This window comes from Melitaea cinxia, chromosome 12, assembly GCF_905220565.1.
Source record: "Melitaea cinxia chromosome 12, ilMelCinx1.1, whole genome shotgun sequence".
NCBI lineage: Eukaryota > Metazoa > Arthropoda > Insecta > Lepidoptera > Nymphalidae > Melitaea > Melitaea cinxia.
The window spans coordinates 14449511-14476766 of NC_059405.1; the positions used below are offsets into that span (position 1 = coordinate 14449511).

The following is a 27256-nucleotide window of genomic DNA, read 5'->3' on the forward strand; positions in this document are numbered from 1 at the left end:
GATATAATGGAATATAATGTCTTAATAAAAGACGAATAACAGCACTCTGGCTAATTCCATACCATCATTTTTTAATACGAGCAAATTACTGTTATTATCATTTATAATATTTTTGGCTCGAAGAGTTCCAATATAACAAAGTATAAGTAAGACAACGAATATAGGTAGGTTTAATTACGTACTTTTGTAGAAATTAATTTCAATACGCAAAATATGCGATTAAGGGCATATCAGAAGCATTGTACACGACTTTTCCATTCGCTAATACCTTATCAACACTAAATTAACTTAAAAGCATTACAAAATTCAACGTACTTTAATTTTAAAATTATGCAAATTAATATTCACGAATTGATCGATTACACATTGTTTTCTGATTAATTCAATAATTGTAAGCGTTAAATTCGACCGTATTTATTATATCAGATTAATGCTTGTGCAAAAAATTTACTCATAAAGGTCAGAAATGGAAAGCGTGCCTCGGGCTCTTGAAACGAGCTTGGACACCGCGAAAAATATTGTTTACAAAGAATCGAACATTCAAGAAAGTAATAAATCAAGTTGTCGATCGTTAAACTTTCAATCTTATAATTTGAATCGTAAAAACTTATTTCCCTTAAATGCACATATATCGACGGCACCAGTGCTTAAAAAAAGATTAAGGGAGCCTGCAAAAGACCTAAAGACTTCGACCCAAAGGCTTGCTGCCGTCAATTTTATAGTCATTTGTCTGTTTAAATCGAGGTTTACAATGTGTACAGCACATAACTTTGCGATTTTCGTATTCAAGATATCGAAATTTAATTACTATGTGCTAAAGATATTTGATTAACGTATCGCTTAATACGAAACGTTGATATAAATCTTTGGGAGACGCTCTTAACGAATTTCACTGCTATCAGCCGAATCAATAAATCAGATTTCATTAAAAACTGTTGAGTCCAACGTGTTATATATTAAGGGCATCTTGATTTTTAGAGGAAAAATCATATACCTTCTTTATGTTATAATTAATCTTGCTCAAGTATAAATCACCTACATTTAATTCTACGTGTTCATTTATATATAATTGCTTGTACTACATTCTCGCATAAAATGAATTGTGCAATTATACTCCACAAGGTAACGACAAGGATATTCTGGCTTAAATAAATTTCCATGCGAAATTCTGCTGTGACATCAGAGCTTACTATTAATATCAAATTTTAATTGTATTCAAACAATGAACAAACAGTAATATTATGGTTTTTTGTTACAGATTTAGCTGCACTACGGCAACTCCTGGATAGCGAAACTGGAGGCACAACCTGTCCGAGTTGTAATATGCCCTTTGATAAGGGTAAAAAAAGAAAATTGATCGACACGTGTGGTCATGAACGGTGCTATTCCTGCATGTTCAGGAACGAAACTTGCCCTATATGTGCCAGAAAAAGTCAAGGGAGGAGGCAAGTCATGGAGAGATACACACCATCTCCTCAAAGACAAGTCGACCAGGAATGGCAGTCGCCCACTCGGCTTCCAAAACCACCAAAACAGCCATCAAGCCTTGCTCAAAGTTGTCCAACACCACCGCATACGAGGAGAAGATTCTTTCTCAGTCCTAAATCCTTGCGGAGTCCTTTCGGACAACGTAGTGGTCGCCATTCAAATGAAAACCACGTGCCACTTTCTGGTAAGCTATTATCGCATGTCATCTTTCAATTTGCATACCTGTGGGACCGCGGTGACCTCCGGTTTACATTGCGTTGCGTAAGACGCAGTGCACTTTACTACATTAACGCCTGAGATCGAAATAAATTTTCATTCACAAAGCCTCTCACTTACCGACTAGATTCTTTGATGTGCATAGAAACGAGGATTCATCGAGACTTAAATAATGGTGAATGACAATCGCGCTGAGCCCACGCGCTCCCGCCGGATGTACGTAGGGGGTTCCGCAAAGGACCGGTTGTCTGCCTAGCGTATTTATTAATTTAGGTACAGATCAGACTTTTGCAATCCTGCCCGCGCAGACAGCGGGCCGGCGAACATTATCTCACTATCTGGTACATTTTCGATTTCCATTAATTACATCATTCCGGTCCCGTCGAAATATAAAGCAGCCTGATCACAGCTGCGCACTCGATAAATTATAGTTTAAATTCAATACAACACTTGCTCGACCGCTACTGTTCTTAATCAATCGAGTAACATTTCTGTTCATAAATGTATAATACTGTGTCCTTTATGATTTGTTAATTCGTACCGCTGTCGTTACGATTGTTATTAATGAATAATGATGTCCGCTTCTAATTTAGCAAAGACAAATAAATGAATGTGGTTACCTGATGGGTATATTTTAACAGGATTACCGGAGGAGGGTCCCAGGAGTGCGGCGTGGCCAAGTCTTGTATTCAATAAAATAAGGTCGCTGTGGTCCGCCCATTCCTCCGTTCCTCACGGACTCAACCAATTGACAGGCACGGCAACTTGTTATCTTTTGGAGGAATGTTGATCGAATATTTACTTCCTTCGGAACCAATAATGCAAATAATCAAAAAGATTAAATAAATAAATTACAAAGATTAATTTCTCAAAAGCAACAGTTTCTTAAATAATATAACACGTCAAAGTCTTATAAGCTCTACAAGGTTCTAATTATGTTCAAAACAAATACTTCGGACGGTATTCGATCCACATTCCTTCGAGCCCAATCGGGCACGGCCGCTCGATTTTTGCACATCTTTTTGCGCGTTTGCATTTGCCCGTCGTCTCGGTTATTTGATGCACAGCTTTTTTATCCAAACCAGTTTTTTGTTTGGTTTGTACATCTGTGTTTAATTTGCGTGTTTTAATCTTTTTATTTATTTATAAGCTTACATCTTCATATCTGAGAATGCTAATTTATTCATTGCAGTTAACATATGTAATTGGCTATCAATAGGTTTTGTTAAATGAATCGACAATTTTTCCTTTTGCCTGTCAGTTACGAACGCTAGAAAGCCTTTTGATCCACGCATGAGTCGAATCTTTGTAACTGAGTTTGAGACGTTGACAAGAGAAAAAGTGGCATAACAAAAGCTATAAAACGACGATGACAAAAATAATGTGCCCAATTAGGTACTTGTTAACACTTTTGAATAAAATAGTTGCTAGAGGTTATGGTCGCCAAATAGAATATCTCAAGAATTTTATTCAACTTATATAATGAATAACGAAGAGACTGCGGAGTCTCCTAGTTTATATTATTATTTACAAAAGAGTAACTGCGAAGTTTCTCTTCGATACTTCTCTGCAGAATCTACATACCGAATCGGTGGGAACTTCTCTTTTAAAAATAATATATGAAGTCTATTTAAATAATGTTATTTTTGATTTTGAAATAGAAATTGTGTAACTACGTCCATAAACGTACAATACATTTCTAAATTACGATATTATCATCAAAATTTGGTGAAACAACTTAGTAAATCCGAATATTACAATAAACGCAACAAAACTATAATTTAACACCGTGATGAAAACAAAATGGCCTGCGGTATTTCGAAGCAATTTTGAATAATGCGTACATACAAATAGCCATGTTTTAACATGTTTATCGCTTACGTACATCGTCTGACCATTCGAGGGTATTACGCTTAGCGTTATTCGCCTTTCTAACTCCTTTTATAACCTAGTTTTAGCATACAATATGTTTTCTAAACTTAGTAAGGATTTATCAAGATTAGTTTAAATGTGAGGTTGTCATTTCCATCTTGTATTATTGTAAGCTTGTGTTGTTTGAGTGGCTTTTATTATTATATAGATTTATATATTATTATCAATATAGCTTTAAATATTTTTTGTGTGTTTTAAGTCAGTTGTATCAGTAAAACTAAGCTGCTTTCGTTTTGCTTGTGTTTTAACATATCGAACGTGCATATATCTAAATTTACAAAAACGTTTTACATCTACAAAGCAAGAGTCGAAAAAAAAGTAACAAAATATAAAGAGAAAAAAAAAATATTAGGGTTTTGTAGTGGTTCTATTTTTGAGGTTTAAAATATGCTTATGAAGAAAGTTTTAGGCTATAACGTGACGCTACAGCTATGTGTAACAATTATCTACTAAGACATAAAACTTCAATAATCATATTCTTATTGATATGACTGTACAAACATAACTTATCTACAGATACATTATTACAATCAATAAGCTCGTATCATTAATACTAACCGTTAGTCAGGAAACAGTTATGGCTTTATCCACAATCGAAATGAAAGGGATATAATTCGCGTTTAATCTCAAACTTCCATCTGGTTTGATTGAGGTATTTAATCCGACATAATCTGACAAATTGTCGGTCAATAGCACTGTGGGCGAAGGTTGGACGATTGTTCGCTGAGTGGGCATGTCGTTATTATATGGAACAAGGTGAGAGACGCCTTCACCGCTTTCGTCCCATGCATCAATCAAGGTTTCATACTCACATTGGGGTATTATATCTGTAACAGTCTGTGTCCCACTGTTGGGCATAGGTTTATTTTGCTCTGAACGAGGAAAGTTGATACTGAATCCCTAACTTTGTGATGATTGACCTGCTTGTCCAAATTATAATGACAAATTTTGCAGATACGCTTAGCTAGAGTGTGGTGCGAGATTAGGGAGACCTGTGTCCAGCTTGAACTGTGGTAGACTGAATCGTATAACTAAAGTTAACTTGACTTTTATAATACTTAAGTTCATCAAAATTACGCGTCATAGACATATAACAATTATTTACAAAAGAATGATTCTTGCTTGCTTCTTGACAAAACCATCCTATCTAACAATCAACACCAACGACCTAATACACTAATGCAGTGTCATTCTTAATATATAAGTATATTAGCGACCCGCCCCGGCTTCGCACGGTGGCAAAAACTATCAGTGTTCCTCTACTATATTATGCATGTACTCGTATTATACATATAAACCTTCCTCTGGAATCACTATTTACTAAACAAATAATAAAAATCCGGTGTGTAGTTTTAAAGATCTAAGCAAACAGACAGCTGGAAGCGACTTTTTTTATACTTACTATGTAATGATACAATTGTACAAATATTTGACACTAATCAAGATTATACGAAATTTTATATATTTGTGTCATTTCCAAAGTCGCTATTCCGTCAAGTTCGCTATTGGCCTAAAATCAACACTAGACGTAATCTTCACCCATCTTAGTGGATAAAAATTAAATAAATATCTTCTTTAGTATATTAAAGATAAATCGCAAAAGGGTTGGCTTAAAAATTTCTGGCCAGGCTATATTATACATATTCAGCAACCGCCATTAAAACCAGTGTTTTAGCAGGCAATCCTATGTCATCGTATATGCAATGAAACAACACTCATTTTAATGTAAGATTTATTTATTAAATATATGGGTGAAAGTACTAAAACAATATATAGTATACACTCAGTAGTTATACCAGGAAAATAATAGATAACCCAACGTCTGCATTTTCTACAGGCTTCGTACTGTCGTATTAAATTTATTATTTAATCTCGTAGGAACATTTTTAAATAATTTTTTTTTCAATTTTGAATTAAATATAGCCTGACTAATAATTTTAACCGGGTTGGCTATATTATTTCACAATTATTTTTCTAATATAATCTAATATATAAAATTCTCGTGTCACGGTGTTTGTAGTTAAACTCCTCCGAAACGGCTTGACTGATTCTCATGAAATTTTGTGTGCATATCAAATACGTCTGTGAATCAAACAAAATCTATTTTTCATACCTCCTAAATTATAAGGGGGGGGGGGGGGGGGGGGGGGTTAAGAGGGTTACTAAAATATTGTGAAATTTTGTGTGCATATCAGGTAGATCTGAAAATCGGCCAACATCTAATTTTCATTCCCTTAAGTTATAAGGGAGGAGGGGTTGTGAAGGTTAATAAAATATATGGCAAAACAACGTTTGCGGGGTCAGCTAGTAAAATAATAATTTTCATCCATTAAGCAGATGGATGAGGTCCGTCTATAGTTCGGATCTCCTATATTACTGTTGAGTCAGCCATGATACAAGTTCAAAAAACACCACTGTCGAACATATCATTTACTTATGTGCAACCGTTTATAACCTCAATTTTGGCAATACTGTGTTTTTGTGCCAGTTCTAGTTTGCAAGTGCCAATATGCTCACTGCAGTAATTAACTATGGATTAACTTTGTATGTCAGTGCAGGTCGACTGAATACATATTTTGTCTTCAAATGTTACATTATTATTGCTCTTAATTACAGAGTGGCATTTTAATTAGTTCTTCTGTTACGAAGAATTAATATACTTGTGCCCAAAATTCGGTCTTGCAGAAAAATATTCAAAAATATTATTTTAGTTTATAAAACGATTCTTAGCAATTTTACACCGATAAATTTCAAGTATTTAAAAATTAAAGTAGTTCTTATTTTTAAAACGCAAATCGATTTAATATCACTTAGCGAGTGACAACTACAATTTTAATTTGCATTTTATTTTTACAATAATTTTATACTAACTTTTGCCTTTTCTTTTTATACTGAACTAAAAATAAAATATACATATGTAAATTATATGATCAAATAGATCGTAAAAACGTTACAGTAATAACCGTAAGAATTATTAATACAATGGCATTTATTATGTAATTGAGAGATTACTGACATTAGCAGTGTTAATACACTCATCACGAGATAACGGGACTCGAGTCAGTGCAAGAGAAGCCAAAGGGCAGGAATAATAACAAGAGCCCATCAAAATGAGACGGCACGTATGTAGATGTTGCATCATTCAAAAATTGTTAAAACTGACTACAGAAATGTACATGGTACACAAGCGAGCGGGTTTTATAAATGATCTAGCTGTGCCCGCGACTTCGTGCGCGTGGAATTAAAAAAAAATATTGTAAAAACAAACAAAAATAAGAGTAGCCTAATTTACGCCTTATTACATCAGCTGCCAGTGAAAGTCCCGTTCAAATCGATCCAGCCGTTTCAGAGATTAGCCGGAAGAAACAGAAAGACAGATAAAAATTTAAAAATATGACATTTTGGTATATGTATCGTGTATACATCCATAGGCATTTAGTAAAAAGTGGTTATTTTAATATTACAAACAGACACTCCAATTTTATTCTTGCCTTGCTTGCTTTGCTTCAGCCTGTAATATCCCACTACTGGGCATAGGCCTCTTTCCCCGAGTAGAAGAAGCATCAGAGCTGTTCCAATGCGGGTTGACGGATCTACTAGTAAATTAACTACTGTACTAATATTATAAAGATGAAAAGTGTGCTAGTTTGTTGGTTTGTTTAAACGTGCTAATTTCAGGAACTATTGATTTTAATTGAAAAATTATTTTTGTTTTGGATAGCCTATTTACTGAAGAAGGCTATAGGGTATTTTTTTTTTCTTTAAATTAATGAGCCTGATTTTTTATTTTAATTAATTTCTTTAAATTAATACCGCGGGGCACAGCTAGTATAAATATAAATAAAATATATCTAAGAAAATATGGCTACCTCTTCCGCTTCCGCCTTTCATTAAATCCGCTCTCTTTTATGACGTATATTGTGTAACATTTATTTTAGCCCAACTTTAACCGTCACGTCAAACTGTGGACAAGACCTATGACCCATAAAATTTAAGTGGGCAGGTATTGTTCGGACTGACGATCTTTGTTGAGGTGTAAAGATTTTTATTGTTATTAATTTTAACTCAACGAAGCATTGTTTGAAGAAATAAATACGCTTAAGACCATATTTAATAAGCTTTAGTTTAAATTATTAGGGCATAACTAACTCTCCTTTTGTATTATTTATAAAGTTAAAAAGAATTATACTTCCTAAATATGTTAATAAAGTTTGAGAAGCTTAAGTCTTAAGTTTAACCACCACTTAAGGCTACCGCATAAATCCCACTTAGAAAACTTTGTGAATTTCACATCAATATAAATAAAATAATTTCGCTGACCTTTGGAAACAATAACCCATCCGTCAAATGAATCGAAGTGAAATACTTCGTGTGAGGCCTTGACAGTGCGTCCGTCAGACTCGGAACAGTGACTTATTGAAATAGAATCATACATTTTAATGAAATGTTGTCAAGCGCTGTGATGTTGTATTGAGCTTGTATTTTTGACATCGCGTCTTTAAATCAATCATCGTTAAAACGTGAGGACATTTATTAATGCCGCTATCTTTTTTTGTTTGTTAAATGTTTCTAATACTCATTAGTAAAGAGGTTTCCATTGATTTTAATAAATATAATATAATTTTCCCGTTTTAGAATTTTCTGAAAAACTTTTATGTTTGGAAGCTATTAGTATATTGTACAAAGTATTAGCTACTAACCGAATTGATCCAGCTGACCTCAAGTTTAACGCTTAACTACGTATTTCGAGATTAATTTTCGTATATAATATTAATATTTACTTTAATAATAAAATTCACTATGATAAATATTATATAATGCATATTATCCTATATCTAAAGGTCGTCTGGAAGAGATCGCTACTAAGCGATAAGACCGCCTTTGTACATTACTATCTCTATGTGTAAATAACTGTTTTATGTAATTTTTTGCCGAGTGGTGTGCAATAAAGTATATTCTATTCTATTCTATATTTAGTGCATGTGAATACGATAATTTATATTTTGCAATATTTAAAAACATAGCACTTCCCAAATACACCTATTCTATGACGTGAAATGTTGTATAACATAAATACAATTGAATTATACAATGCAATGTGAAAGGTTACTGTCATTGCCATTGTACTGTATGCTAAATTAAACTTTAACGCTTTTGTTTGACACGTGTCAAATAAATAAAATTGAAGTCACTCTTTCTCAAGACGCAGTTAAAAATATTCACTATAGCCTTCATTAAGCCATATTTTTTTAAATAAGTTACAAAGTTTCGTTCCGATCGACATTTCGAATCGATGATAGTTTCACTTTTTATCTTAAGCTATACTTTAATTGGTAACATAACGATTCGAAGGTGCTTTAGATGCCTATTCGAATAAAGTTTTTTCAATTCCTATTATTATGTATTTCACCCTCTTTCTGTATATAATTATGTACTTTGTTAAATTTTTAATTGTGAATAAAAAACTCTTTTCATCCACTTAGTTCAAATATGTGTAAGTTGTAGTGGATGACACACAAATTAATGCACTTTTTTTATAACAATAATTCATGTATAAAATTAAATAATTTTAGTTTAGATTTAAATTTAAATTTCCCTTTCTTTGTTCTTATGCTTCAATATATGTTTTACCTTTACTTTTAAAATTTACATCTCGTTAAGTTACTTGTTATGCAAATTGTGAGCGTACTGCACGGTTTAATTTACTTTGAGTTTTAACGTCAAAACGGTTGACATTTATCGTTACTGCTCCGCTTCTGTGTGTCATAACGTAATATTTTATAGCCTACGTTCATATCTAAGTTATCAGTCTACAAATGTTTTATTGTGCACAAAAATAAATTAAAATATATTAATTTCTAAAGATAGCTTTAGAACAAACAGCACCTACGCTGTGATTTACTCTAGAGAGCAACGCTTTAAAGCGCTTTTAGCTGTAGTAGATATAATAGTATACCAACATTTGCTATACCGATACGAAAAACTTGCGTCAATTTATGTTTTAATTTTAGAATTTTATTTTTTATCTAATTACACTTCATTTAATAAAACATTTTAATATTTAAATATTACGATAATCGTAGTCTTCTTTAAGAGTAAACTCCAGTCGCGCACTTTTTTAACTGACTTCCAAAAAAGGAGGAGGTTCTCAATTCGATTGTATTTTATTTATTTTTTGGTATGTTACTTCAGAAATTTTGAATGAGTGGACCGATTTCGACAAAAAAAAATTAATCGAAAGGTGGTGGGTGTCATTTGGTCCCATTTAAATTAATTTAAGATCTAACGACCCTTTTTCGAGATATATCTAATAATGCGTTTTTACTTGACTATTTTTTCGTATACCTACGTTGTATTACTTGTCGATGTAATTGAAGTCGGTGTTATTATATTACCGTATAGTATTTTTTTTTTAAACATCACTAGGTCGGCAAACAAGCGTACGGCTCACCTGATGGTAAGCGATTACCGTAACTTATAGACGTCTGCAACACCAGAAGCATCCCGGTACGTTGCCGACCCTACCCCCACCCCCCCACCACCCAGTAGCTCTGGTCACCTTACTCACCAACAGGAACACAACACTGCTTGAAAACAGTATTATTTATCTGTGGTCTTCTGTAAGGTCGAGGTACTACCCCAGTCGGGCTGCTCCATATTTTGAACAGGAAATTTCCTGCTATGCGCTACCTCAGTTAAATATTGTAGAATTTTATCATAAATAAAGTGTAAAAATAATTTTTAAAAATGTTCCACATAGTGACTTAGGTCACGGTCCGGTGGTCCGTTATAATTATTGTAATTATGGTATTACATGTCATTGAATTTACACGGTCAGTTAATTTGTAATAATAAGAAAAAAAAGTTTTAGTTACATTCATTATATTTCGTGTAAAAATGTTTATTATAGAATAAATTAGGATTTTAAAAATTTACTACACCTTGGTATAGTGGTGACTTCAAATATGCGCTGGCGGGTTCGTTGACCATAATTATATATTAGAAATGTTTATATAGATTATAGACCATACAGATGTATGTGTAATGTATGTTTCCGGACCCATAAACAATAATTTGATTCTATTAGTATCGTCGAGTATGAAGCGTTTATTATACATTTTATTTTAAGAGTATTAGACCTATACAAAATTTTTACACGAATGAAGTCGCAAGGCATGTTCGCGGACTTAAAATTATTTGCTAACACATCTTGACAGCATCACTAAATACCCAAAACAAGTATTAAATGTTTACGAAAATTTTTTACAAAATTAATCGCAAAAATTTAAACAAAAGAAGTATATTTCCGTAAAATTCTCCTTGCCTTACAATATCATTATACAATTCGCTTCTAGTTTACACCTGACGTTGTCACGAGCGCACTGACCCACATAGCCAACCATTTGAATAATATCATTAGCATTATGGGACGTTTTAATGTCTGTTATTATTTATAAGCCTTACTTAAATTGCTTGAGAACAGATTTATTTGAAACTTTTGATCACCAGTGACTGTTCACAATTCTAATTTTGTATATCCCATTTGTATCCGTCTTATTAAGCTTAATCTACACTGCAGTTTAATTATACTTTTAATAATATCTGTAATGAATATTATTAAAATCGAATGAGGCCTTAAAACTAATGGCCTCAAAAACATGTAATCATTTTATCTCAAACATCTGTCAAACAGATAACTTTGGTAAGAATCTATCGAAAAAATACTTTTTTCAGTAACAATGTGCTTTTTTGTGGAATTATTTATAATCATCTTAATTATCTTCAGCTTATGTAATGCCCCACATATATTTCTTTTTACTTGAAAATAAAAAAAATACCTTTAAAATATATCAGGATACGTTCACAAAATTTGTATACCATAAAAATAAACGTAAATTATATTTTGTACCTAATTGTTAAGTCAAAGATCAAGTTAAATGTCTCATGAAAACTTTCTCCGACGACTAAGTCGAGTGTCTCCAAGCAATTATTATAATTACATGTTTAATTTGAATCATGACTACGAAATGTTTTGCTTATTCACGAAAACCATAAACTAAGCGGACAATTTCCTAAAGCTCACGATCTGCGCTCTCTCTTACTCGTGTTGGTATGGTGTATTCTATTATTTATATTATTATATTACAAGAATGTTTGATTGTTTGTTATTTTCAATTTCAAAATATTTTTACCCTAATTTTGTGAAAATGTAACATAGGCTATGTCACACACGGATAGAGTAGCTTCCCAACAGTGAAAGAAATTTTCAAATCGGTTCATTACTTTCAGAGCCTATTCAATGCAAACAAACAATCAACCTAATCTTTCCTTTTTATAATATTAGTATAGATAAAAAATTGTGGCTGCCTCGATAAGACATTATCTTGCGAAAATTTGAGCGCGTTTAGCTTAAACAATCCTTAAGTTTTCCGATAATTTCCTATTTCGTGTTTTTTTTTAATTCTAATAATTATTTTTATTCTATAATATAAAATGCTTCACTTATATATAAGCTAAAGCAATTCTTTAGTTATAGCGTCACCCACGTGTGCGTCGCCAAAATGTTTTAATTGAGATAACATTAGATAACAATAGTTTGTAATGAAACAAAATGAAATAAAAATATTTATTTCACTAAAAGCTGATTTATTACACACGTTTAACGAACGTGAAAACAATTCTACATTTAAAAAAAAAATAAAAGATTCATGGTAGCAAACCAACTAATAATTACGGAATTGCTACAATTTCCATTACTTGTATATTTTTGTTAATATTGGAAAAACAAAAACCGACCAACCGACAAACTTTCGATAATTATATTATTTACTCCCGATCTCAAATCAACTTATAACCAAAGCGTAATCATTATGAAAAAGGTACCTATTGTTTAATCGTTATGTCATTATAGGAAATTTGACATTTTGTAAGTAGATCACTTTCCCATGAACGGTCGGTCAAAGGAAATTAAACAATAGACGCTCTGTCCAATCTTCGTCGAGAAGCCGTGAAACCATCAATTACACTATTCAAAATATATTTAAACGTTTATATTAAATTACTTACTAGCTTTGCCCGCGACTTCGTCCTCATGTAATATAACAAAAAAGTTACTGTTTAGTTCGCAGAGTTATAAATCAAATAAATGTCTAAAATAAAAGTAGCCTAAGTTACTCCTTATTACATCAGCTATCGGCCAGTGAAAGTCGCATCAAAATCGGTCCAGCCGTTTCAGAGATTAGCCGGAACAAACAGACACTCCAACTTTATTTATTTGTATAGATATGACAAACTTTAGACATTATTAATGTTTCTCAAATATAATTTTAAAATTATAACAAATATACTGTATTTCATATAACTCGCTTTAAGAGCAAATCGCTCTAGATATCATAGGTGTTAGCCTATGATTTCGCCCTTTTCATGACAGTACAGGATATCATATTAAAGGTACGGAACGACGTTAGTTCCCACGTAAACAGGTGCCCGTCTCGTCTTACACCGCAGTCTCCGACAAAATCATCCCAACCTTTCATGGACGAACGCATTTTATAATTTAACGCTCTATCATTTTCATCAAAATCTAATATAAAAACTTTAAAACGATGTTTGTTTTGTTCACCGACTCATACTTTATTTCAGCGCTAGACGCTTCAGCCTGTAATATTCCACTATTGGGCATATGCCTCTTTCCCCTCGTAGGAGAAGGATCAGAGCCTAATCCACCACGCTGCTTCAATGCGGGTTGGCGGATATATTCCCTACTACGAGTAACGATCGCTATCAGGTGTACTTGATAACAACCGGGACCGACAGTTTAACTTTATTCCAAAATTACTGATTGCCTTTTGACTGACGTACAACAGTATTATAACCTCGTCCACAATACTACCGGGTAACAAAATCAAGTGTTTGAATAGTCAAATCACTTTTCTTTGAATTAAATAGCCGTTCACTGATATTATGATTATTGTAAACATGTATATGGTTTAGGTTTTTCTGATTTTCTGAGAAAATTTAAATCTTTTTAAACTTTCACGGTCAATATGAAAACATTTTATCCTACGGAACTTACCCTGATTATTATTTTAAAGCTCTCAGTTTCTTTCTTAACAATAATCACGATAAGCGCCATGGAATAAAAAGTGAACTAGATGAATGTTTACAGTTTGAATTATTAATCTCAAAAAAAAAATTACTCGTTATTTAAGTAATTATAAAAGTTAATCCTAATTCATTCTAATAACTCATAAAAATTCAACAATTTCTATTTGTACGTATTAGCAATTACAATTATGAAAATTATTTTATAAAATACGCTTTTATCTATTACGCTTTAGTTACTGTAGTCAGCGAACAATGGCTTTAATCTCAAACTCTAGTAGTCATGATAAGAAAGTAAGCATATTTTAATATTAAGTGTGAGAATCGTTTGCTATGGTTTCTCATAATCCGTGAGAAGATACGACTATTTCCTTGACTAAGCATTTAATAAATGTAATTGTGCAAAAACAGTTCCGTGAACTTGAAATAAGTTTGATGAACTACAATTGACATAAAAATGGAAAATACGTAGCGTGGCTATTGTTATTTTGAATCATTTTTTTAGTGTGCGTTTATCTAAAAGGTAAAAAATGTGTATGTTATAAGATCTTTATTTATTATTAATTTATAATACCCCAGATATGTATCCATAATTACAACGTCGAAAAATTTATTAAGGGAAAGCGAAAAGCGAATAAAAGTGTAACTGCGGTCATACACAACGATTAATCGATTGACAAATCATATTTTCAACAAGTTATGTACAATGAATTTTTTTTGTCGCCGTTTGACAAATATTGTCACAATTTGACAAACAATGTACCTTAAGTTATATTGTGTAGCTCTAAATAATTCTTATTTCAGTGATATAGTGACTTACTACCTTTTGGGTACTACATTCTAATACATGGATGGATACATGGATTAGGATGAAGATAATGTAGTTGATACTGTGTGGCTACGGTACTAAAGAATATAACCACTCCCTCTCTTCCCGTAGGTGTCGTAAGAGGCGACTAAGGGATAACACAGTTCCGCTACCACCTTGGAACTTAAAAAGCCGACCGATGGCGGGATAACCATCCAACTGCTGGCTTTGAAATACACAGGCCGAAGACGGGCAGCAGCGTCTTCGGTGCGACAAAGCCAGCCCTGCGGTCACCAACCCGCTTGCCAAGCGTGGTGACTATGGGCAAAACACATGAGTTCACGCTATTTTTGGCGTAAACTTGTGGAGGCCTATGTCCAGTAGTGGACTGTAAAGGCTGTAATGATAATGTAGTTGATAAAGAGAATTGAAGAGATTCTTTGACAGTTTTTATTGGAGTTAATTTTAACAGTCGATTGTATTACTGCCTTTCACTATCCTTTAAGTAGTTGATTAAGTGTAATTAATAAGCATTTTTGTAAATAAATTTATGTACGCATAATCAATCACCTATATAAAATTATTGCACAATTAAAAATATTGCAATTTAATTTTTGCATGTTTATTTGCAGTTTTTTTTTTTGTAATTAAGATTGGGAATAATTGCTAGTTTTATTTTGTACGTGTTTTGATGTAAAATGTAGCATGGGATTTTTTTTACATAAACTACAAAATTTTAAAAATTGCACCAATTCCTACAAGAAAGTGGTGTTGTTTGTGATCCAGAATCATCAATATATTTTGTGACCTTAATTTTTTTTTTTTTGTTTTTTGTTGTAATTGCCAGGTATATTATATAAAAAACGTATTTAATTAATAAATATTGCCATGTATAAAATACAATACACTATAAATACAGCACAAGCATGAAATGAGTGTGATGCATGTTCGCTACACTAATCATCATAAAATAATATTAGAATTATCTTACAGATGACGAGGGTGGCCACATCAAGCAAGGATACGAGTCGAGGCGGCAGAATGATCTATACATGCGATTGGGATTACTGCTTGGCGAGAGACGCGGATCCCGGAACAAATCCCGGGATAGCTGCACGTCATTAGCATCTTTGGACGCTCATACCTTGGCATCCCATAATACGAGTCCTGTAAGTTATCATCTTGTATGTAAAAAAAAATATTTCTAGAAAACATAATAGGAGTATCTTTTAACAACGCTGATATAAAACTTGGATACATTATCATTATTATACATGAGTATGGCTATCAGATTGCCGGTGTAGGCTGGATGAGGATTGCGGAAAACCGGGACGTCTGGCGCGAACTTGGGGAGGCCTATGTCCAGCAGTGGACTGCCATAGGCTGAAGTATTAGCTATCTGTGTTACTTTCACAAAAGATATAAAGTAGACAGAATGTCCATAAAATCATTAATGTGCCTCGGAGAGCACATACAGCTGTTAGGGCTAGTTGTTTTCATAGACATCTGGCACAATTATCCAACTATACACAGTGAAGCGATAGTGGATTTAGCTCTACTCTTTTCTTACATGGAGAAAGATGGCTATGCCTAGCAGTGTAACATTGTAGACTGAATCGATCAATGATATAATTGCGTAATCTACTTAAAATACTATACGGTAAATGTATTTGTTTTACTAAACCTAGTAAATCTACTATGTGAAACCTATTAGGTTTACGATTAGGCTTATTAGATTTATTTATAAATGTTATTTAACTATGTAATCAAAGTTTTTATCCAAGGTATCGACGCTGACCGGGTCGTCGGAGGTGGACGCAGCGACTCCTATTGGTCGCGACTCACTTGGATCCCTTGCTTCAATGTCGTTGTCAGCTGCCAGCAACTGTTCCTCATCAAGTCCTGGCAGTAGACGGCATTCTGTGACTGGTAAGATGATTAAAACTAAATAGCCTATTATATTATAATGTACAGATGACGCGTTAGTGTAACAGTTACTGGCTTTTATGCTGGCAGTCGCAGGTTCATTCTCAACACGTGACATACATACATTGGTATTAGCCATACAGACGTTTGCCGTGATCTGGGCGTTAGTGATTGTGTATTAAATGTACACCCGATACGAGTTAGTTCTAGTTGGGGCCGTTGAGTGTAAGATGGCTATTTTTTCATTATCTTATACTATTAAACGAGCAATTCTTGTATATATATATATATATATATATATATATATATATATATATATATATATATATATATATATATATATATATAATTTATTTTTATTTATATTTTATATTTTTTTATCATTGTCGTTAAAAAAATATTATTCATATTTTATAAATATGTAATTCCAAAAAACACGATTTACTAAAAATACCGAGCTAAGCTCGGTCACCTAGGTACTGTACACATTATATCACACGCAGTAACACTAACACACGCTAGTATTAATGGTTTATTCGACCTTCGGCTAATAGAATCACAACACTTTTTCTGACTGGGCTAATATCAATACCGGTGTACCGCAAGGTGGCGTGATGTCTCCACTCCTCTTTTCAATCTTCATAAATACTATTACTCAATATATTTTTTCTCCCTACCACCTGTATGCTGACGATCTCCAAATTTACTTACACACAAGCTTAACAGACCTACCTAATACGATTAACGCTTTAAATCAGGAACTCGAACGTATCAATGGCTGGAGCAAAGACTTTGGTCTGAAGGTTAACCCATCAAAATCGCAGGCTATAATTATCGGAAGCCAACAGCTTATTTCACGAATTGATTGGCCGAATTTGACACAAATAACTTTTGCCGGTGTTATAATTCCTTACAGTAAAAAGGTAAAAAACTTGGGTATATTGTTTGACGAAATTATGTCGTGGGATCCACAGATTTGTGAAGTTAGCAAAAAAATTTTTGCATCTATCGGTTCATTAAGAAGGTTACGTAATTTTCTTCCCACTCCTACTAAGGTTGCTCTTGCTCAATCTCTTCTTCATCCTATCCTTGATTACGCTGACACTTGCTATCTAGACTTAAGGGAGGATCAACTAAACAAACTTGAGCGTCTCCAAAACCTCTGTATTCGGTTCATATTTGGTCTTCGCAAGTACGACCACGTCTCTGAGTTCCGTACGAAGCTCAAGTGGCTTCCTATACGTCTGCGCAGGAATACTCATGTGCTAGCTCTCCTATATTCTATATTATTTAATCCCATCCTTCCGTCTTATTTGAAAGAACGCTTTAAGTTTCTCTGTGACTCACACAATAGATCACTTCGTTCTAGTGAAAATCTTACTTTGAAAATCGGCAAACACTCTACTGCCTTCTACAGCAAGTCATTCTGCATTGAGGCTGCATGGTTATGGAATACTCTCCCTTTACACATTAGACGTGCAACATCACTGGAATCTTTCAAAAAGAAGGTTAAGGAACACTACTTAAGACTTTGAAATTACTGTCGTCCACTTCGTCATTAGTCACTGCTATTTGAATAAGATATACACTTATTTGTTCTATTACTGTAATAATGTACAGTTATCTATAATATTATGTGTATATATGTGTATATGAGTATGTATGTTTGTATGTGTATATGTTTATATGTATTTATGTGTGTAGTGTATTTATATATTTTTATGTAATACGTTCTGTAATTTTTAGTATAGTTAATATTGTTTGTAGTATGTAGTATGTGTATGTAGTATGTGCATGTATGTGTGCATATTTGATTTTATTCTTGTTTTCTTTTATTTTAAGTTTGTACACCCTTTCCGCTTGTTTCACATTATCTCCTCCAAGCTGGTTGTCTGGAAGAGATCGCTGTTTAGCGATAAGACCGCCTGTTGTACATTTCTTTCTTGAATTGTATAATAAATTGTAAACTTCTTTTAATGTGTACAATAAAGAATAAATTATTAATTATTATTATTATTAGAATCTCTCCTATCAGTAACTTATCTAACGGTAAACTACAATTTATGGATACACAAGATCCGAAAACTTTAAAAGCAGCGTAAAAGCCCATAAGTGATCAGGTCGGCTGCGCGGAAAGGAGAAGTTTTCAAATCCTTGGCTTATTTGACCACAACAGTTACCTACGATATTTTTTGTTTGTTGCTAAGTAACTTCTCTTGCAAAAAAGAAAATTATATGGCATTTACTTGTAATCATCCACTTAATTCACACACTCAAACTTTTAACGATCTTTTTTGCGTGTAAGTTCTCAAATTACCAACACCTCATAAGGTTTTATAGCTCGACGACAGTTGTAAATATTCTTAAGTGAGTCTGCTAATAAACATCGGAGTATACGCAATTTAATTATCTTTGAGATGTGTTTAAGTTTTATGTGGTCGTAAAAATTTGAAAATATTTAATTAATATCTCCAATATTAAACGCCTTACGCTCAACGGTCACCATTAGATTTTGCTTCTTTGTCGGGGGTCCGAAAACACATGCAATTCATAATCACAAGGCCCAGATATCGGCAAATACCTATATGGCCTATTGACCTACTTTTATAATCAAAAGTATGCCACGTGTGGTGCTCGAACTAGCGATCGCCAAGGCAACGGCCATAAGCCAGAACTGTGACAGTTGCGCTAACGCGCTGCTACAAGACTAATTATGAGACAAACACTTTGTTTTCTGAATTTATTGAGTATTCACTATATTAATAATTCCTATTTATGTTCAGCATTACAAAATGGCCGTGAAGAATTGACACGGATGTCGAGCGGTTTCTTCAAGAATAGGAAAACAGCTGCAAGAAGATCAGCTCGAGTCAGTAGTAAGCAGTCTACTTCTTCTTCAGAATTAAAGAAAGGTAACAAGTACTTAAAGGATGTAATTCTAATGATGAAAAATTAATCCTTACTTAGGGCTCCGTACCCAAAGGGTGAAACGGGACCCTATTATTAAGACTCCGCTGTCCGTCCGTCCGTCACCAGGCTGAGACCATGGACCGTGATAGTTAGACAGTTGAAATTTTCACAGATGATGTATATCTGTTGTCGCTACAACAGCGAATATAAAAAACAGAATAAAAAAAATATTTAAGGAGGCTCCCATACAACAATCGTTTTTTTTTTGCCGTTTTTATAAATAATGGTACGGAACCCATCGTGTGCGAGTCCGACTCACATTTGGCCGGTTATTATTTCTTTTGAATTCAGGCACTTGAATTTTCAAATGTCGACTAAACTTTTCCAAGTATGGTCGCCAAAAAAAAATCTATTGCAAATACATACAAATTTAAATTAAATTATAAAATATTATATATAATTAAAAAAAACAACTTGTACGTTATTGAAGCCAATCATCAGTTTGTAATACATATTAATAAATATTTTTCCTTCTTCTTTCAGTTCACCCCACGCCTCAACTTACTCTTCGACCATTATTCTTCGAAGTACCTTCCAGTGAAAATGAAAATGTATTTTCTGGAAGGCAATGGTTAATAAGAGACATGGAAAAAGCTTTAAGCTCGACTTCCTCCGGTATAATTTTTTTTCAACTTATTAATGTATAAAGACATATTTGGGGAAAATAGTTAAAAAATAACATGTTTAAATTTCAGGTATTCTGGTCTCAGGGTGTCCAGGCACTGGCAAAACTGCTCTAATCCTACAACTAGTAGAGTATTCTTGTTTTGGACGTAAAAGAAACTTTGAATACGAAGAACTAAGAGAACAGTTGGACATTAGGGAAATTTTGCCCGAAGAAATTGCGACAGGAATGGTAAACCACTTAGCATCACAAGTTGTCGCCTATCATTTCTGTCAAGTAAGCATTATTTTTATATGTATTTTTTAGTGATATTTGTGAGTAATATTATTGAGTTTTATGATTAAATATCATTATTTTTTTCAGGCTGATAACAACAGTACATGCCTAGTAGGTGAATTCGTTCACTCACTTGCAGCACAACTTTGCCAAGCACCGAGATTACAAGCGTACAGAGAATACCTACTAAGCGAGCCCCATCTTTTAGCTTGTCTTTCTCTTAAAGAATGTATAGCGGACCCAGATTTAGCATTCATGAGAGGAATCATAGAACCTCTCATTATTTTACGAAAGAATGGAAGTATAGATTCGACAAACAGCATCATTCTCGTCGATGGCCTTTGTGAAGCAGAATATCATAGACCGGATCACGGATATACTATCGCTTCATTCCTAACAAGACATGTTCCGGAAATGCCATCTTGGCTTAAAGTGATTGCAACTATAAGAACTCAGTTTCTCGAATTAACAAAACAACTTCCATACACAAGAGTGAGTTTAGACGACTCTGACAATGTACATAAAGATTTACTTGAATACTTCAACGCAAGAGTCCAAGCAGCGCCTATTATAGAAACTAATATTAAAAGCTCCACTGGAAAAACTGAAGGAGTACACAATTCAGTTATGAAATTCGCGCAATACGTCTTACACTTAAGTCAAGGATCATTTTTATTCTTAAAATTAATCCTCGATCTTCTTGAGCGAAGTCACATAGTTGTGAAATCAACTAACTACAAAGTGGTACCCATTTCGCTGGCACAAATATTTTTGTTGCAATTTAATTTGAGATTCCCCACCGTGCAGTCGTTTGAAAAGGTGACACACATTTTAAGTGTTTGCTTGGCTGCCCTGTATCCGCTCACTTTGGTAGAAATTTACTATTCAGTAAACTCATTACTCGTCGACACATTTTTGCCTTGGGAAGAATTCTGTCACAGATTCGAAAGCCTTAGCGACTTTCTAGTGAAACGAATTGATAACACCTACATGTTCTTTCACCCTTCATTCAGGGAATGGTTGATACGTCGTGATGATAATGAAAGTCCTAAATTTTTGTGCGATTTAAGAGCGGGACATTGTGGAATCGCATTTAGACTGTCAAGAGTACAAGCACCTTTAGATCCGGAGAAATCTATGGAATTAGGACATCACATTCTTAAAGCTCACATGTACAGAAATATGGGACCAGCCCAGTTAGGGTTATGTCCTCGTGATTTACAAGCTATGATGGTCGCTACAAGTTCTGCCAACGTTGGCGAAGCTGTTGCAAATTTAAGAAACATTTATACTCCCAACGTCAAGGTTTCACGTTTAATGCTATTAGCTGGAGGATCTCCCAACCAGATAACGGATTGTCTTGGAAACGCACCGTTACTGTGCATGTATGCCTATCAAGGAATCATATCAATGGTTGGATTGCTCATTGAATTTGGAGCTGATTTAGAAATGACAAACTCTCAAGGATGTTCCGCTTTATCGTTAGCGTGTCAAAGAGGTCACACCGATGTCGCTAGAATGTTGATAGCCTCAGGTAAGAAAATGAAACTAATTTATTTATTTAACAACCACAATTTTCGTTATAATGACAAAAAAATACAACAGATAATTATGGACTGTTCTTTAAGATAGAATTAAAATTTAAGAATACATTCAATTGAAATGTTACAGGTGCATCACTAAGCCACACAGATACTGCTGAACAAACTCCATTAGTCCATGCAGCCAAAAACGGTCATCGAGACACAGTAATTTACCTCTTAGGATGCCAGACAGGGAAAGATGACAGAAATTCATTAGACATTGAAGAAGACAACATTGAACAATTAGTTCCTGGCTCCAGACATGCCTTGATAGCCGCCTCTCAAAATGGACATTTAGATATTGTAGAATATCTTTTGGATACAGCAGAACTGATTGTAAGTTTTTTAGTAATTTAAATTTATCCTGCAGATATGTTACGAATAGACTTACACACACTTATGTTACAGAAGGAAGTAAAATTGTTCAATAGGGCCTCAATTAAAAAAACTACAAGTTTTAGATTCACATTACGATTATAGAAATATTCCATAAATATGAGTAGTACTAGGATTCGATGGTGTAAAAGAATAATAATAAACGTTATCCGTTAAATACCGTTATTCGTCAAATAGCGTTACCGGCAACTGGCGAAAAAGGCCCTTTATGCTCATGTGTTATGGCACTTTGTTATAACTATGATTACTAAAATAGAGTTTAGATCATTTAATTGCTCATCACTCTTAATGGTTATAGCAAAGAGCTCCAAAATGTATTTGGAAAAAAAATGTTAATTTTTTTAATGGTTTGTGAATTATATATATAAGTTTGTCCCTAAGTAAGCTCAACAAACCGTTCTGGTGTAGTTGTGCGTGTAGTCGCCTAAAACACCGCCGGTTTGCGAGTGCGATTTCCGCTCGGAATGGATATTTGTATTTGTATAATTATTTATTTCCGGTTTGGACGTTTTTCTTTGTGGGTCTTCCCACCATACCTCGGAGAGCGCGTTAAGCTATTGTTATCATAAATACCTGATAGCGATCGTTACTCATAGTAGGGAATATATTCGGCAACCCGCAGTGGACCAGCGTGATTGATTAAGCTCCAATCCTTCTCCCAGATGGCGATGGATAGGCCTATGCCTAACAGTGGAATGTTATAGGTTGAATCGAAAGCAACTTAATGCTTATGTTATAGGTAACAGCAGACCGGTATATTTAAAATTTCCAGCAAAATTTTAAATGCATTAAAATTTCACAGCCGGATGGCATCTGCCCAGTAACTGGAGAAACAGCTTTAACAGCAGCTTGCTCTACTGGCAATGCAAGTATCGCAGACGCTCTACTTATTAGAGGGGCAACACCATATTCCCTGAACGCGAGACAAATGTCCCCTCTAGCTTTGGCCTCGAAAAATGGTAGAACAACTCTAGTGTTGAGATTATTGGACTCTGGTGCAGATGTGATGGGGTCTGGAGGAAAGAATCCATTGATATTGGCATCGGCCGAGGGCCACGCTGATGTTGTAGAGATGCTTTTGGCCCATGGTGAGTAGTGAAATTGTTTATTTTATAATAAAACAACTTAGTGCCTACTGTCTATCTTGAAATAGCTCAATGTATTTAGTTCTGTAAATCATATTTGTCTTGAAATACTTTCATTTTGAAACAGACTTTGAAATTTTGAAGTTTGGTTCAAAATAAGCGAAATTTAATGACCACCATATGAACAATTTTTCAAAAATATCTAAAACCCTAGTAGTAATTAAGTATGTATTTTTACTCAGGTGCTGATCCAAATGCCGTTGATGCCGATGGTATTTCGCCACTTGGCTGGGCGAGTCTCCGATCTAGAATACCAACAATACAAGTGCTCTTAGATAAGGGTGCTATAATCGGTGCGTATATTTAATGAATAAGCGTAATCGTAAAATACGCTTTAAAAGATGCTGATAATTTAATACCTGACTTTGATAGATTAGCATATTATATAGTAAATAAGAACGCCGTATTCAAATTGACAAGTTAAAATAAGCCAATCAAAAAGAACGCATAAGTTGCTCGAGCTGTTTCCGTCGTTTACCGTGCTTGTGATCGTTAAGACTAATTGCATTTGCGTTTGCCGAAAATCAGTCTCTTATCGAATCAAATACAATGGATCCCTGTAATCATTCACGTTTCAGGTCATTTCTATTACGCGAGTACAGGCTCCCTGCATAACCTATTGAGAAAATTAAAAAGATATATAACGCTGTATCATCATAAGTATGTCTAAAAATACCATCTTCATCATCATATCATGTATTTTTCAGACCAACCGGACGGCAGCGGCAGGACACCACTAGGGCTGGCGTGTGGAGGGCCAGCTGAGCTGGTGGAGCTATTGTTAGAACGAGGAGCCTCACTGGAGCGGGTCGACCACAGTGGACTGAGACCTCTGGACAGAGCTATTGGACAACGGAATGTTCCCGTGAGTGCAAACCAAACTAAACATTGTCATATCGGCTAAATGATAAGTAAACTAAATTTGACTGAGACCCCCTGAATAGAACTAATCTAAAAAAAAAGGAAACAGTATGGTGCAGTCGGTCATATATAGATTTATGCCTAATCCTAAATCCTAAAACTGCTAAATTATAAGTCGTGATCTACCAAACTTATTTTGTGTAGAAATAAAATTGTTTACTTTTTTACTTTTTGGTATTCAAGTTTCTTACGCTCTAGGTGGTGAATTGCTTTTTGAGAAAAGGGGCCAAACTCGGTCCCACGACATGGGTAATGGCATCAGGCAAACCAGAATTTATGTAAGTTTCTAATGAATAAATATCGGATGCTTTTTACACTTTGCTATTTTTATATATCGTCATGTAATATTTAAATAGGAATAACTTGAAATGAAAAAATATAAACACTTGTGTAATAACTAATTTATCCACTATAATCTCACATATATTTGATATAGCTTATATTACTTTCTATACTATACATTACTTTCTATTAATATCTTTAGAAGAAATCATAAAATCGTCTCGAACATTCCAAACAATAATGTCACAAAACATATTTACGAACATCACTTAACGAATATCTCAATTTTCAGGCTTATACTCCTGAACAAACTTCTAGAAGATGGGAACATGCTGTATCGCAAGAACCGACCTTCAGAGGCAGCTCATCGCTACCAATACGCCCTGAAGAAGATCAACCCTCTCATCAGTGATGAGGGTCTCACCGCCCCCTCCCCAGGAACTCTGCCCGGAGAACACGTGGCTGCCTTTGTGCAGCTCAAGACTAACCTTCTACTCAACATGTCACGATGCAAGAGAAAGCTCAACGTAAGGAATTTTTCTTTACCTTTTTTTATGTAATGAGGTGGGCAAACGCGCTGTATCAATTTTTTTTTTTTTTTTTTTTTTTCACTAGGTCGGCAAACAAGCGTACGGCTCACCTGATGGTAAGCGATTACCGTAGCATATAGACGCCTGCAACACCAGTAGCATCGCAAGCGCGTTGCCGACCCAATCCCCAATCCCCCCAGGAGCTCTGGTCACCTTACTCACCAACAGGAACACAATACTGCTTGAAAACAGTATTATTTTGCTGTGATCTTCTGTAAGGTCGAGGTACTACCCCAGTCGGGCTGCTCCATATTTTGTGTGCCCTACCTCAGTTAAAATTACTATGATACCATCTGATTTTATCTGACGTTACAAATGGACAGGAACTAAGTTTTGCTCATTATAATCAACCGTCTATTCGAAGAAAGTAGATTATAGATATAGGGATACTTAATTTTCTATTCCATATAAATACAGTATACAATATACAATTATACATAATACAATTATATGGAAGTCTATAGCTATTCTTACAACGACTACCTTACTATGTCTAAAAATACTGAAAAGAAAATTTTTATTTTCAGGAACCATCAGAGGCCTTAGCCTTAGCTGGACGCGCATCTGTCTTACGTCCAAACGCATTCGAATGTTCCTACGCGATGGCGAGGGCCATACTAGCACTTAATAAACCATCTGATGCTTTACCACACGCCAGAAGAGCCCTACTTCTAGCCCCTTCTACAGATTTATCAGCCATGAGAACACTAAAGGCCCTACAACAAGAGATTCTCACAAGGATCAACACTGGGACCCACAGCTTAAATGGAGATACGCGCTCGATGAGAAACTACGACAGCATAAGTTTAAACATGCCGTGATCAATAACAATCGTATAAAATTCGATGAACTTGTAAAAATATTATTATTATATAAATATTTAACAGTACAATGAGTCGCATTGGATGATACGTTCCTTGAAATGAATAATTTGATAGTAAAATTTTGTGATTGTTGCATTTAGGTTTCATTTTTGGTTAAAAAAAATTCAAAAATAAAAATAAAAATCTATGTTCGTATTGTGAATATCGTTTGTTTGAGTATATATTTGTCTTTTTTATCTATATTGCGTATATTACTTTTATGCTTGTATACTTATTTTAACTATTTCCTATGTAACGTTTGTCTTGTTCATATTAAGATTTATATATATATGCATTAGTGCTGGCACATTCATATTGTCTTTTGTGCATATAAAAAAGTTGCTCTAATTTTTTTAATTGACAAAATAAACTGTTAAACTTCGTCAATTTTTAGTTTTATATTTTTTTTCTAGACACTAATAGAATCCTTGTGATTAAATGACGTTTCTGTAAATAAGTATTATTTCTAATTGTATCTTAATACATGAAATGCATAGGTGTAGGATTTAGTGTTTACTGACTCGAATATATAGAACCTTAAATTTTGGCTTGCCATTTATATTTTTTTCATTGTTCATTTACTAAATTAAAAAAAATGTAATAGACAAATATATGTTTAAGAAAGAATTTAAATTAGCCATTATTATAAATAAACTTGTTATTATTGTTAAAAATAGTTTTGAGTTAAACTCAAGTGCCCATTATCTTGCTTTATTTTAATTTATTATGTTTTAGGTTTAAAAATTTATACGAAAAAGGCAAAATAATGTATTAAAAATTGTATCAAAATTAATTCACGTGTGGTTTTAAATGTATCTATTATATAGCGTGTCTATTTATTTTACGAATGAAATAACGATCAATTTATATTGAAAATTTTAAATAACATTTAAAAAATGTATGATTCATTAAATACTTTCTTGTGTCATTACTTTCATTTACAATAGAACAATGTATTCGACAAATATAAGACTGAGAAATTGTATACAAAACCACATCTCAACAGTCTCTTGTAATAAATTGTAGACAATTAAGAATTATAAATAAGTACAATAGTTTCTGTGACAGTATATAATAATTATAAATACACATATTGCTTCGAAACTTTACTTTTTTTTATATACCATATTT

At 33.8% G+C, this 27256-nt stretch overlaps 1 protein-coding gene across 1 annotated transcript; it reads left to right on the forward strand.

Annotated features, from left to right (window-relative positions):
• The first annotated feature begins 466 nt into the window (after positions 1 to 466).
• On the forward strand, positions 467 to 27229 carry LOC123658279 (protein TANC2). Its single transcript, XM_045593715.1, has 16 exons — positions 467 to 548; positions 1259 to 1672; positions 2346 to 2459; positions 15542 to 15717; positions 16333 to 16477; positions 19258 to 19386; positions 19928 to 20059; positions 20140 to 20345; positions 20433 to 21879; positions 22017 to 22264; positions 23127 to 23412; positions 23652 to 23762; positions 24177 to 24334; positions 24589 to 24668; positions 24965 to 25199; positions 25790 to 27229. Exons 1-16 carry the CDS (start codon positions 467 to 469, stop codon positions 26081 to 26083), a joined length of 4257 nt encoding a protein of 1418 aa, XP_045449671.1. The 3' UTR covers positions 26084 to 27229.
• Positions 27230 to 27256: the final 27 nt, after the last annotated feature.